A 15,305-nucleotide genomic window follows, 5' to 3' on the forward strand; every position below is an offset into this window, starting at 1 on the left:
TGAATTGATTTGGAATCAAATGTTTATTCCAATAATTTATTAACAAGTAAAGTTATGTTTGTAACATATACACTCACTGTCAGAGTGGACACTGTTAACTGTTGGCCGTTAATGTACAATCTGCCTATTTATACTGGTGTTTGTCATCCGTTTATAACATAGTTTGAAGTCATGATCATAAAGAAAACATTCAGCTTTAGTCCCCTCTAGAGGCCAAACATATAATGACCGGCAAGTGTAGAGCAGACTTTGCTAAAGTACTTTGTAGACTAACAGGCTTCATGCTGCAGCTTCCCTTTTAGAAGTACTGTTTCAATCATATTGCAACCTATTGATTTGGTAAAAGATTACAAAAATATATGATGTTATGCCAAAGAAACACCACAGAGTTATCCTGTTTTAGCGATACTATGCGCAGAATAAGACTAAATAGGACAGATGAGGGTTTGGAATCAGCCCTTGCTCCTTCTATATCTTTCTAACATACACACATATTTCAAGATGCCAGGATTTGGGATCAAAGTCCGTTATCACATGGAGAGAAAAAAGCAGATTCAAAACAGATTGGCACCTTGGCTGTGCGTGGGCAGGACAAACTGTAACTCTGTCGTAGCTGCCAAAACGTAACAGCAGTCACACATATTCCCAGAAGCAAAGGCGGAACAAGATAAGGGAAAACAAGAACAAATCTGCACACACCTGTAACAGCAGAAGATAGGACTTCTAACACTTTCATCTATCATCTGGTTGCCCTAAATCTGTATGCACCTGTGGAACAAATATTACAATCATTGAAGAAATAACTGAAAATATGTGGAAGGGAAACTTCTCTTGGAACTTATTCTGCTGCCGGATTTAGAAAGGTACGGGAAGCAATATAGGCAGAGGTCTGTTTGGAGACTCTTTATTGTTTTCACCTCCTTTCTGTTTGACTTCAAGAGCTTCAAAATGAGTTTAAATCTGCTGAGGAATGTTCGGCTCTCACATCAGGCTTTCCACTGAAATACATAACTTGAGACTTGAGTTAGAGTCATACTAATAGTTAATTAACAGTAAATACAATTTAATGAGAATTGCAATAAGGAAGTCAGTGTTGAATTTCAGATGCATATTCAATTCCAGATCATTTTATTATAATTTGTGTATCTGCAGCTCTTTACTGAAGGAGCGATTATGATGTTTTTAATATAGTGTTTTATTTCTACTAGATATATTTTGTCAGTTAAAACACAAGCCTTTTACTTTTTGTATTTACTAACAATGAAGGATAGAGGTTCAATCCCTCATTTTATGTTGAATGGGGAATTATGGAAATGAAGCATAACCATAAATGTCTCTTGAAAAACCCAGATATTTTGTTGTTGTTGACATTTTGGCACAGATCACGAGCTTGGCCCTCAGAAGAAAAGTCTTCTAAATGTAATCACATATACCCCACCTTTACTGATAACCAGTGTTGGGTGTAACGCGTTACAAAAGTAACGGAGTTACAGTAATATATTACTTTTTGCTGTAACGAAGTAACGCATTACTTATGAGATGTGGGTAATATAATACCCGTTACAATGCTCAGTAACGCAGTTACAACACATTTCAACCCGAAATTAAATGGTGTTTTGTTTTTTAACAATGTACTAACATAGCGAGACATTCCGACACCAGACAAATTGTGCGGGTAGTAGATTAGTAAACCTGGTGTGTTTACCCTTCAGGCTTCGCGTCGGGATCTTCGGGGCAGTTGAATGTTATGCACCCTCTATTCAAAAAGAGAGAACGGCGCGAAAAATACAAACAACAATTTGTGTCAGGTGCGCGTGACCTGCTCCGCTGCGCGTGCATCATTTCCAAAGTGCTTCCACAGCAGTGACACACATCTGTGGATAATCATTTATACGGAAATGGTTAAAGCAACCATCACTAAACGCCAGTAACACTGCATCTACTGCAGACAGTAGCAACAGGTCAGATGGGAACATCACGTTACCCTCTGTTGTGGACACGAGCTTACTCCCGCCTGACTCGCCCCCGGAGCAGCAGTCTTCGTCTCCCCAAACTACGCCGACCCTCTGCGGCCCGCAGAGGATACCACGGCAAAACAGAGCCTGCGCAGGTATATCTAAACAAGTACCCGTCTGTGCAGTGGGGTTAGGCGGTCATTTTGCAGCTCATGGCATAAAAATAGACACGGGAATATTCATGTGAAAATAGATTCATATTCTGCCATGCCTGTAGAAATGTTGGGTCAAAAATAATGCATACAATAGCACAGATGCCTTCACCACGAATGGCTACAAAAAGATCTCATATCCCAAGCTTATCAACAAGCTAATGTTGCAGCTGAAATATTCTCCAGGTCACAAAGTCAACCTCACATGATGATGTGATACCAGTTTTCAAGCACAGTAAATATTCTCTTCCCAGAGTATATGATGGGACCAAGGTGACGATGTAGTACATGGTTTTAATAATACTTTTGCTTTTCAATGTTTGCCATTTCAAACCATGAGCTGGTTCAAATAATATGTGCCTTGATTTACAATATCTTCTCATTTGTTTTATCAGTACAGCTTTGAAGCTTTTGTGCTTTTCTTTGCCATAGTCCACTTTGGACTGTATGAAATATTTCATGATTGCACTTTTAACTCACTTGAAATGTTCTCACTTGCTTGGTTTCAAAACATAACAAATGCCATAATCTGTTCATTGGGGACCATCAATGCTATTTTTCATTGCTGTTGCCGGCCACTATTGCTCATGTAAACCTGCTACTGCTGCGCCCCCTGTAACCTCAGAGGCACCCTGAGTCATTTTGTTCTGGAACCGGGCCTGTACACGGCCATATACTAAACACACTACAGAGCCCATTCCATGTCCTGTTATAAGTATATAAGTATAATAAGTAATATGTAATATATTACATTTTGGAAATAACTTGCCCGACACTGCTGATAACATCTCATGACACGTCTCGTAACAAAATCCTTTATTTCCCACTAATAAGTCTGGTTGTCTTCACACTGCAACGTTCTAATGTTCCCCAGCACACCCAACACCACCTCTAGCTGGAAACACCCACACACCCAGAGTTAATAAGCATTATGTTTCAGAATGAAACTGAAGAACTGCAGGATGTGCATTTCACAAGAAATCTATTTTCAGAGTGGTTGCGGTTTTGAATTTCGTCAGGTTTCAGTGGTTTCAGTATACTCAGTTAGCCTGTGTGTCACTGTGTATGTAATATAATTATCTATTCAGTTCATGTTGAACGTGTTGTGTTATAAAATACATAACACTACAAGAGGAAGCTTCAACAAAATGTCTACTGTGCATGCAACACAGTCATGACCCAGTTTATTGCACTGAATTTTCTACCACATGTGTGTTTTCAAAGGTCATTTCTGTCATACAGAGAACAAATACCAGCTGCAGGTCAGAAAGAAAAACTAAACTAAGAGAAGTGTATCTAAAAATGTTCCGATAGTACATCTAATGTTGTTGTTGTTCTTTTTTTAAATACACTTAAAGGTAGGGTAGGTAAGAATGGAGAAACCAGTGTGCTATCATTTGAAAGTACCCTTCCTTCAGACTTCCTTACAGAGCCCCTCCTCCAACACACACGGACGCGCACATGACCAATGAGGGCAAGAGATAAGTTTGTGCACGAGATGGAAGGCTGACAGGCAGGTAGGACATCCAGTTATCTGCCGCTGGCCGAGGCAGATAACTGGTCGTGCTTTTTACAGCGCCACAGATGAAATGTTTGTATATATTTATTGTCAAAGCATTTAATGTATTCATTGCTATCGGGATGTTAAGAGCATTCCATGGAATATAACAAAGTGTTTCTGAAGTGAATTACCTACCCCACCTTTAATACATAACCTTTTGTGAGTTAGTTAAAGCTGTTCCATCATGAATTATTTCTTTATTAGTAAGTGACCGAAAGGCTTGTTGGCCTCGTGCATTACGCTGTGCAGAAATGGCCATTTCCTTCAATAAAGCTGCTATTTCGGTAAAGCCCAGTTTGTTTTGCACTGTATAAAATATTTGTTTTTCTCTGGCTGTAAGAGACTAGTTTTGTTTTGTTTGGCCCTGAATGCTGTGAAATGTACCATTACACATACGCCGCTTAAGAAGAACTCAAAAGCAAAACTGATTTTTATAGTGTGGAGTGAAAGAGGAAGTCAAGTCATCCTAAGGAAAGAAGCTGCTCTGTAGTGTGGTGATACAGCAATGGTTATTTCTGTATCTAGTTAGACGGTAGCTAGGTAAACAGGCGGTGGCCGTGTTTGGTTTATCTTTTAATATCTTGTGGGCTCTCAGCAGGCACCTCTGTAAAAGTGTGTAACTTGTATACAGTATAGGGGATTGTTGCCTTTTCAAATAAATAGTTCACCATGGAAGGTGGAGTTGTGGGAAGATCATGTCCTGGATTGTAATGCTGATTCTGAGGAAATCAAGTATTATGTATTGTATTATACAATAAGCAGTAGCTTGTTTTTTTTATCACCACTGCAAGATTGTTCATTTCCTCCCTATGTGAAGTGGGCTCATTGTTTGTAATCAGGTCGATAATCGAAAACTGGTTAGAGGCCTAGGCTGACTGCGATGTGGTTTTTGACGGCCTGGAGAACAAGTTTCTCTAGCCACTGTTGTCACAACACAACACTTCGAAACCGTAGTGTTTTTTATTGGTTTAAAGCTGCTATAATCCATATGTTTGAATTAACAATGGATGACATAACCAAGTGCAAGTGAAAAGGATGGATTAATCAACAGGTTATTGTTATCCAATTCTGCAATTCCTCTCAGCTTTACAGCGCAGTTTATATGCTTTAGGCTTTTTGTCTTCAGGCACACTACTGTATTGATTTGGTTTACTCTTGGTAATCTCATCAGTGCTGTTTTTAGGTGAAGGCTTTGAAAAGGCTCTGTACACTGCCCAGCATTAAGCACATGAGAAAATAGTGAAAATAGACATGGCTCTGGACTATCTGGGCAATGTGTCCATCCAACCCAGTCTCACAAGAAAACGTGTAATAATTACGTTGGTCCACAACTTGGGACGTAGTATTTCTACAAAAACGCCTCTGAAATTGTAAGATCCCTACGTTTTTTTTCACCATTCATTCCAATGGCTTCATTCTATGTCACGTGATCTTCAAATTTCTCCCTGCAGAAAAAAAAAACATGGCCGACATTCGTTTTATTCTCGGTGGAAAATGCCTATTTTAAGGTTAGTTTGGCCATTATCGAACAGCACTTGAAATGGGATGGAACCACGGCAGACTGTCCAAAATTGGATTTGAACGGGTCCACCCCGTCCCCCCCACCCCGTCCCCAGAACTACACATGCTGGCTATTGTGTTTCGCAACATGTTCTCTATGGCACGTCTCTACTGGGAATTGTAGTTTTAAAAGACGTTTTCGTATTTCCCATAATAAGAAGTTGCCAGTATTAAACTGTATACATCCCTGGAGGTTTAGGGGATAGGAAACACTCACATTTAAAACATGTAATTAATAAATGGGTGAAAATGGCTTGTGCCCATAATGGGCAGCATTAATATATACCCACATGCCAGCTAAGGTCAGAAGAGCTTTATTTAACAGCTGGCCTTATGTCTGTGACCCCTCCTGTTGTAATTGATAAGCCTGAAACATGCACTTGTCAAATTTTGCAAATATGGCAGTAGCCATCGATCATCTTAAGATAAGATATTTTTATTGATCCCAAGTTGGAAACATTTGCGTTACATCAGCATGTGTAACAGTTGTAAATATGCAGTGGTGTTTATTTGTAAATCATTTAGTATAATCACACAAATTCTGTGTTTTATATTTAATAATTTTGTGTTCTTTATTTATTGATTGTTCAATATCTGACAAGGTCAGAGATGAAAAACTTGGGTCGCAGGTTCCTCAACAGTGCATTACAAGACATATATATGTATGTATACCTCCACCATTAACGTCATATTCTGCACATTTCTTATACTATCTACATACATCTTATAAGAGTATAATACATGTATAATATCAGTTAAAATACGTGCTTCAACATAGTTAACATTGCTGGAGGTATACACACATATTGATAGATGTCTTGTAATGCACAATTGAGGAACCTGCGAATTTTTCATTCATTGCATAACTACACCGTTTGTGTATATGATATGTCAATAAACCTTAGAAAATCTTGAAATCTTGAAAGGGATGTGCAAAATAGTCATTATATACAGTCTTTAATTAACTATTAGTAGAGAATAACGAGTAATGAATATACTTTATAGGGATCCTATTAATATCTAATAATAAAAAATAATGAAATTCAATAACATGCTTTAACCACTAGGTGTCCCTTTATATCAGCTGTGCACCTTTATGGTGTAAATACAGCCTATCTACCAATTGGATCAAATATAAAAGTCAGCCGAATTAGTGTTGATACTGCAAGGAGACGTATTGTGTGAAAAGAAATGTAAGATGTTGTTTAATTGCTGATATATTTATGATCCACGTCACGTTTTCAGTTTTGGCCGCAGGTCTTCCAGTTTGTCTAGAAGTCTTCTCATCAGGGCTCTATAAATAGAGAACTACGGCAGATATGTAATATTTAATGCAGCCGAACCGTGTATTACAATGCCGTTATGTGATGACTTTCAAAGAGAAAAGCAAGCACACTCGGAATAAAGTATTATTATTTTTTTAAATGTTTTCGGTCTGTTTTTGTTTATGACGATGTGATGTGAGATGTGAGACTGGGTTGGATAATTGCACAGGGGAAAATAACGTATCTATGCCACAATTTTAGATGCGGATTTTGTTAAACTAATATGTTTGCGCTGTGGACCAACACTATAAATTGACGGGGGAAGGGGGTAGCAATAAAGATAACACCATTAAACAGTTACACAACATAACAGAAATAATATCGATAGCAGCGTCCCTAGCAACCACCTTGGTAACAATGAAAACGTTGAATGGACACAATTTCCTGAAGTAATCTTCATAATAACTAGCAAACTAAAGATCATGTACATCCACTGCACACATAATCTGAAATAACAACTCATATTTCTCACATCAAATGACATCAAAACGCATTTTAATGGCCAAACTAACCTTAAAATAGGCATTTTCCACCGAGAATAAAACGAATGTCGGCCATGTTTTTTTTTTCTGCAGGGAGAAATTTGAAGATCACGTGACATAGATGCCAGCCATTGGAATGAATGGTAAGGGATCTTACAATTTCAGAGGCGTTTTTGTAGAAATACTACGTCCCAAGTTGTGGACCAATGTAGTTATTACGCGTTTTTTCTTTGACTGGGTTGGTCCATCAGCAATGTTTCCAACTTTTCCTTTGATGGGTGTTGTGTTTGATTTATTGGCATTTAGCAGCTAAGGAGCCAGATGTTTAATTGAGGAGATGGTGGAGACCAAAGGCAGAGTTATAGGAAGGCAAGGCAAGTTTATTTATATAGCACATTTCAACACAAGGCAATTCAAAGTGCTTTACAAAAATGAAAGACATTAAGAGCATTAAGAAACATATTATGAAATGACATTTAAAAACAGTCATTTAAAAGCAAAGATACATGAATAAAAGTTACAGTGCAGTGTGAGATACACACATCTGAAATGTTTAGCTCTGACTCTTAATCATTGCTAACTTTTTAGCAGAAATAGTTTTCTATCACCTCCCTTTCTTATACTTTCTTGTTTAACTTGTCCTTTAGTTATTTCAAGTGTTTCATGCTAAACGAACCCCCCTTTGGAAAATTCTAATCTGACCCCATGGTATCTTCTTAGTTTTCGCTGAAATTATTCCTCTTTTCTTTTTTTTATGCACATAGTTAAGTTTACCTTGTCTTTCTTAGGAAGAGTGAATGTTGGAAAAACATTTGTCAAGTGGACACAAGCACGACTCGCTGGCTATGTAAATGGCCAAAAAATTGATAAAAAAATGAGGAGGGGGCTGAGCTGATGCGGGAGATTCTACCGGCAGATTCTGCCGTGATGAAACGCCATATCATGGATTATCAAGGATTATTTCTGAAACAGTATGGAGCTCAAAGGCTTTCTCTCTAGCCGGTTATACCACAAGGTGAGTTCCTTTTTCCTTTTCCAGTACAGGTTAGCTCTGAGTGTTAGCGATGCTAATGTAAACACCGACCATATTACGTCCAAAACAGTCGGGCATTGTTTCTGATAGGGCCGTGGGTGTAAAGCTAGCCTACATTTCCGATATTACGTCATATCGGACGCAAATCTGGATCAGCTCCATTGTAGCCCCGTTTTTAGAGATTTGGGTACGGAGGAAAAGAGAGAGGGTTTTATTTTCTGACGTGCGTGAGTTCCCTGATGCACCTGGGACACATATTTATGTATACAAGACGTAAAAAAAGTGCATTTTGCATGATAGGTCCCCTTTAATAGAATTGAGACAATCCCTTTTTTTTCTTTCAAATAAACGCAGTTCTGTAGCTCTCTATACCTGAATGCATGTTCGTGTTCCCCAACCTGCTCTGCAATATTCCCACAGTTATCCTCTTTCATGTATTCAAAGCAGACCAAACTGCTGCTCCCTGGGAGGAATGTGTCATGGGATCTGCATGGAGGCTCTATCCTGTGCTAATGGCAGCTGCTCTGAGAGGCCTATTTATGATCACACATGTGAGTCACTGAGTGCTCTTCAAATGTATTGGCTATAGCAACACAACAGCACAGCTTCAGGTGAGTTGATGCTGTGAATGTGTGCTGGAGAAAATATTGTTTATTATTCTGGAACAGAAGGATTAAAGCAGCTGATTTCCAAAGCTGGATCTCATAAGCTCTTGAATTTAAACTGTATTGTGTTTGTGTGAATTGTTGGATACAAAGGAGCTTTATTATATCTCAAGGTAATCAGCTTCCTGTCACAAAGTCTACCTTGATCCCTTGATAAATTCACTAAATGCTTTCAAGTCGCCTAATCCCTGAGCACTCATTTAATTTCCATCTTGTTCTCCCGCGTTTTGCTTTGGTGTGACATCAAAGAGGTAGCACTACAAACACACTGCATTCCTCTTTCAAGTAAGGGCAGATAATAGTACAAGATTACTGCCAAAACCCATTTGTCCAAGTGCATTAGACTAACTGTGGAAACTTGACAGCAGCCAGGCTTATAAGATCAGAGGCTCTGCTTTGAATTACACCTGCGCACAGAAGATTGCTTTGACAGAAAAGTGACATGAATATTAAAAAATATAAAGCCAACAGAACATTTTACTTTGTTTTGTTCATGTCGGTGTTCATTTGTCTTTCCATGAAGGTCATAGTTACTCCATAGAAAGCTGAAAGTGTTGTTTTTCAATAACCGCAGTGAAAAAAAGAGATGAGATTGAATTGGACACCCAGGATCAGGGCTCTCCTGCTTGAACCCGTCTGAATCATCACTCTATTTTTTTATGACACTTTTCATATGCTTCAGTTACCTCGCAACAGGATCAGTTGTGCCTGACCATGTGACGTTCTGGGCAACCTGCAACACATCTGCTATATTTAGTTTGAGATATACTATGACATATCAAACTACAAGAAGATTTCCCAGCAAGGACAGTTGTACTTCATGGTTTCAAAGGAGGTGTCTTAGTTAACTTGGGTTAACCCTTATGTTGTGTTCGGGACTCCCGTTTCAATTTAGAGTTAGGGTTAGGGTTAGTAATGTGTTTTGGGGCCATACAATTACAACAGGATTGTACGGTTATGAATGCATAATAAGTTAGTTATGATGTTAAAACAATATTGGATGATAGTCATTATTTTTGAGTGTTTTGGACTGAGATAAATCAAAATGGACCCGCAAACACCATGAATGGTAACAGCTTTCGAATACAACACAAAATATATCAAATAGGCCTGATTCTCTAATGTCATTGTACATCATTTGTAAAATAGAAAATGTTAAAATCCTAATTATGAATCAAAGTCGGCAACAGCAAAGGCTGTCCACCCTCTTCTCATGAATGCATTACTTTATTTTATATATTTTCAATACTTTAAAAAAGTAATATGCTAATTTCACACTAAATGTCCAATTGGATAAAATGTATTTAATTTAATGACAATAATAATTAATTGTATATGGAGGCGCCTTTCAAGACACCTAAGCACACCTTACAATGCATTAAAAAAAAACATAAGTAAAAACAGCAGAATATGACGGGCTGACAAAAAAAGAGACATAATTTAAAAGCAGGCAATTTAGGACTGACAGGGATGTAAACTGCAACTCGACTCCTTGGTGGAGGCAAAAACACACGAGTCAGTTATCTATCTTTCAAAGGTGTAAAAGATGGGTGGTGGTGTGAGGTCTAATAAGCAACAGGTGTAGCCATTTTTAAAGATGAAATATGATCGTTTGGTTTGTGATTACTTTTATATAACAGTTTTGATGCCCAATTTGGCAGTCTGGAGCGTTGCCATGATATGTCAATTAACACAGGAAACAGGAAGTACCAGGACAGCAGGAATAGCGTAATCCTGTCATTACGGCACGATCTGACCCACAGGGTCGTAGAATACAAACCCTTTCAGCATGGCTGTTGGATTGGGCGGTCCTTAAAATTGAAAGTCGGAAAGTCTAAGCTCCAACCCCCAGAATTCATTCTATTAGTCAAGAAAACTCTCCTGTTGAATTCCTTCCTCAATCTGACAACATTTACCCCTCCCTCATCGACCTTGAAGTTTCACCCTGAGGATCCCAGATAGACACTTTTTCTCTGGGAATAAGGATTAAAATGAGAATGAAAATAAAAAATGAAAATGAATAAAAACAATCCTTGGAAACAAGTGCCATTTATTCCCAAAATGTTAGCTTATAACACACAACAACATGCAGTGTTTTATTCAGATTCAGATACCGTTTAATGCCATCTTTGCAATGAATATAAATAGGAACTTAGTGTGGCAGTAGGGGCTCAGGCAGTAGGGGGTAGGGGCTCAGGCAGTAGGGGCTTGGACTGTAGGGTCGCTGGTTCAAGTCCCCGAACAGACTTGTTCTGTGTGGACTGCTACTTGGAGAAGTCTCAGTTCACCTCCTGGGCCCTGCTGTGGTGCCCTTGAGAAAGACACCGGACATAGTTTTCATACATCAACACGAGCTCACTATTTGGCAAGATGACTAAGCCTTATATTGGCTACCTAGCGAGAATCAACCCAGTGAGCAACAGATACCAAGGATGCTGGCTGATGAAGAGGACGAAGTAAGCTAGGTAGCCACTATAAGGCTTGGCAGTACAGATACATGTGGGCTCACTATTTGGCAAGCAACCGGTCACAGTTTCCCTGTTTATCTCATGTCTTATAAAATCTTATTAATGATTTATAAAGTGTTCACAACCTAATTAATAAATTAATTACAAACTATTCGTAAACCCTTTATAAGGGTAGTCTTATTGTAAAGTGGTACACAAAAATCTTAAGCAACATGTCTTTCTACCTCAAATACATAGTCACACCAGCAGCCACGGCAACTGAGGCTAAACTTCAAGGTTGATGAGGGAGGGGTAAATGTCAGGAGAGTTTTCTTGACTACATAACGAATTCCGGTGGTTGGAGCTTAAAATAAATCAATTTGAAAAATGTACCTCTCACGAAGGTGCACCGGGCTCTCAGCCAATTCCAATGTTTTTGCCTAGTGATATCTTGAATTGTTTTTACTAACCTTTGTCACATCATTCATAATTTAAATAGTTGTTTTTATCCAAACCATGATCTTCTTTCATACCCTCATAGCGTTGTTTTGTTGCCTCGACCTTACGACCACCGTTGCATTTAAGACACTCAACAAACAGCTTGGAGCCTTTTTGTCAATTCTCTATAATAACACATGAGAAATACTTTACATACCAAAGTTACTTTAATAATGGAACCGATGACAAACACATCAAATGATAATGATAAATATATGTTGCAGCACAAATTCAAGACAGTTCAGTTTAATCATTCTAGTTAAAAGTACATATAGTCTCACAGAAAGCTGCCCTTTTGCATCATTGACATTAAACACTACAATGAACACATTCACCAGATGTTAGCCCTGGATATTCCATATGAAAAACAGTGAACCCACGAGGGAGTGATGTACAGATTGGAGTAACGAGCCGTAGTCCTTCCAGAGGCAGATGGTACAGTGCGAACCACCTGAGCCCAGACGTCAGCATCCACAGTGTGTGTCTTATTCTCTCCTGCTCCTCTCCTCTTCTGCGACACTAAAACTCCATCTGGAACACAAAGACAATAACATTAAACAACAAATTAAAGAAAATATTTGTAATACTTAATGAAAGTCTTCCAGTCATATCGTCAAATCTTCTCTTTTTTACAAAGAATAAATTCGATATTTTGTCTTTTTATATATGGAATTTGAGATGAAAGAAATTGTAGAATGTATCAATGAATCATTATTATGACGTACTGTATAATCTGATTTATTGTCAAGTCGACGCTTTTATCCAAGGATTTATTTGGTGTATTCGGCACCGACCAGTTACATTAATATAGAATAGAACAAATTCTAATTACATTTTCTACATTGTAACTGATTAAAAATAATAGAGCTACGCAGGAATATGCAACACATATATTAATATAACATAATATTCTAAGGGGTGTGCAAAGTTTCACAGTATTTGAATGAAAGAATATGTTCAAAGACAATAGTTAAAGATAATATGACGGGGTTGTTGGTGTGCCAGATGCTGCAGATGGAAGATTGTGTGGCTTGAGGTTCTTGTCAAAAATAAATAGCCTTCTGCCAGAGGAGAGTGAGTGGGTAGGTCCACTAAAAGAATACATGTCAGTGTGAAGACAAAACAGAGAAAGGGCGTTTAGAAATAAAATGGTCTATAATTAAAAATGATTAAATAAATTACGTCTAATAAATATTGTGGAAACGAACCATGAAGAAATCAAATTGGTTCATTTTTAATCATTTATTTATATTATATTTCTGGGTCTCTAAACATTTGCACCACAAAGGTAGATTACGGAACACTTTATAAAGTACTTTTATTCTATATTTTATTCTGGATTAATTGAGGACCGAAACACGAAACACCTCCACTTTTTATAATGGTCTTTTTCTGACAATAAATATAGGCCTTCATCGGTTTCAAATTGACTTCGAATTGGGTGTAGATGTATGGGAATATGTAAAGTCGTTTTATGGATTAAATAACAGCATGGTGATGGTCACAGAATATAGTGTCTACTGTTTAGGAGGGTCTTACAGCTGTAAAATGAACGGTGCAGGAGATGGCGATGATGAGGAGGCCGATGATGATGGAGGCCACAGAGACGTAGAGAGCGTTCCTGCCGAGCCGCTTCGACCCGTCGTAGTCTCCAAGATAATAGTTGTTCCTAGACTGAGTAAAGAAATCACTGTCACACATCAAACGTGTCAATACGGTGAAAGATTTTACTTTAAAAACTTCAACGCCAACTAAGCTAAGCCAAGCTAAGTATTTGATCAGCCCCGAGGAAGCCAACCCATGTCTCTACTTCAAGATCTGCTAATAATGAGTTCAAACTAACCACATATTGGAAACGTTATTATCTCATCTGAAGCTTACAAACATGGTGGAAGCTGGTAACATGGTTTCTTGGCTATGTTTATTTAAAAATCCAAAAGGCCTGCAGACAGATCTGGAAACATAATAAAGCGTTAACATTCGTTTTAATTTTTCAAAATGAGAGGGTTTATAAAATGGATGGGCACAACAGGTGTTTGTAACTGCCTCGTATTATAGTGTCTAACACCTTCACATACAGCAAAACATGTCCGAACACTGACCAATTGAAACACCACATTGCAAATCCTCAAGGGAAACACATTTCTATATTTCTCTTCTCTCTGATACAGTTGTTCCTATGTTATACGGAGCAGTCGTACTGTAAGATGATGTATATTCAAGAAATGCTCTGCTCACCATGATAGAGAAGACCAGGGCCACGATGTTGACAGGGTACGCAGGACAAAAGCAGGTGAAAATACTCAAACAAAGGTAGCTGCGGAGTGGAGGTGGAGGTGGAGGTTCCTCTATAGAGCCTCTGTCCAAAAATACACTTCCACTAAGGGAATTTTTTACTTGTGAATGTAGCACTCCAAGAGCCATTGTAACTCAGAGAAATGAAACAGTCAGGGGGTGAAACCCACCCAAAAAGTTACAAAACAGACAGAATCCAACTCTTTCTTTATCAGAAAATGTTGGAAGCCAGAAGTTCAAAAGGCTGATGGATTGGTCTGACACATTACGTGGTGGTTGTAGTCCTCCTTTGAAGCTGGGAAAAATGAAGTTTGTGTTTGGAGAGCGGGTGGGAGAGGATCGCTCACCCTGCTGGCCTCCATCCAGGACACTTTGCTGAGAGAAGTGTGATGTATCGGACTCTGTTTACCGCTGCTGGCACCTCACGGAAACACACAACATGCTGATACACGGGGGGAATGTCAATAGTTCAGTGTTATCTATCAATCTTATTTACACAGTACAAGATTTACAGTATACAAGGCTCAGAAATGTAGCTGTAGCATGTAGCCCTTTGTTTGCCCTTACATCTTGAATGTTTGGTCAGTGTAACTATTTACCCATTTTTCATTTCACTCGCATGTATCTCCTTGAGCTTGTTTTTGTTTTTGGTTTTAACTTGAAATGTTTGTTTACTGAGATCTTTCTGATGACAAAACAGAATGATTTCTGCTCTTCTCTTAGGAGACAGACGGAAACTAGGAAAAGACAGACAGGAATTGACACGATGGCATCGCCAACGGTGTGTGAATATAAGTGTCCGTGAGCAGGTGGCATCTTGTTAGACACAAGATAAGATGGACCTTTATTATCCCCGTGGCGAAATGCAGTGGTTTAACAGCAACAGGGTAAGGATGAAAAACAGGACAGCACAGATTCACAAAATTAAAGATAAAAGTGATAAAATACTATGAAATAAGAAATGAATTAAACATCCTCTGCCTCTGCATGAATGTGTGTGAATGGCACTAGGAAAAGTGCTATATAAATGCAGCCCATGTACTATGAACCATTCTTTAGGCTGAGGGAAGGCTCTGAACTATATCGTGAAAATGTCCTCTGCCTCTAACAAGCCTCATAGCATCTTCAGGCATGCTTGATTGGCTTTATATCAGGAGACCTGGTCAGATAGTCTATTACAGATACATTCGACCTCAAGGAAGGTCATGGACAGCGAGCTGTGAGGGGACTGTCATTATCTTACATTAGGCTGTATTGATCACCAACAGGCCT

At 38.6% G+C, this 15,305-nt stretch overlaps 1 protein-coding gene across 1 annotated transcript; it reads right to left on the reverse strand.

Annotated features, from left to right (window-relative positions):
• Nucleotides 1–11,921: 11,921 nt before the first annotated feature.
• On the reverse strand, nucleotides 11,922–14,552 carry LOC117446890 (transmembrane protein 233). The gene is made up of 3 exons (XM_034083377.2): nucleotides 13,977–14,552; nucleotides 13,278–13,412; nucleotides 11,922–12,269 (listed from the first exon to the last, which is right to left on the reverse strand). The coding sequence occupies exons 1-3, from the start codon at nucleotides 14,160–14,162 to the stop codon at nucleotides 12,258–12,260; spliced, it is 333 nt and encodes a 110-aa protein (XP_033939268.1). The 5' UTR covers nucleotides 14,163–14,552; the 3' UTR covers nucleotides 11,922–12,257.
• Between the last annotated feature and the right edge of the window lie 753 nt (nucleotides 14,553–15,305).

Source organism: Pseudochaenichthys georgianus, chromosome 5, assembly GCF_902827115.2.
Source record: "Pseudochaenichthys georgianus chromosome 5, fPseGeo1.2, whole genome shotgun sequence".
Classification (NCBI taxonomy): Eukaryota; Metazoa; Chordata; class Actinopteri; order Perciformes; family Channichthyidae; genus Pseudochaenichthys; species Pseudochaenichthys georgianus.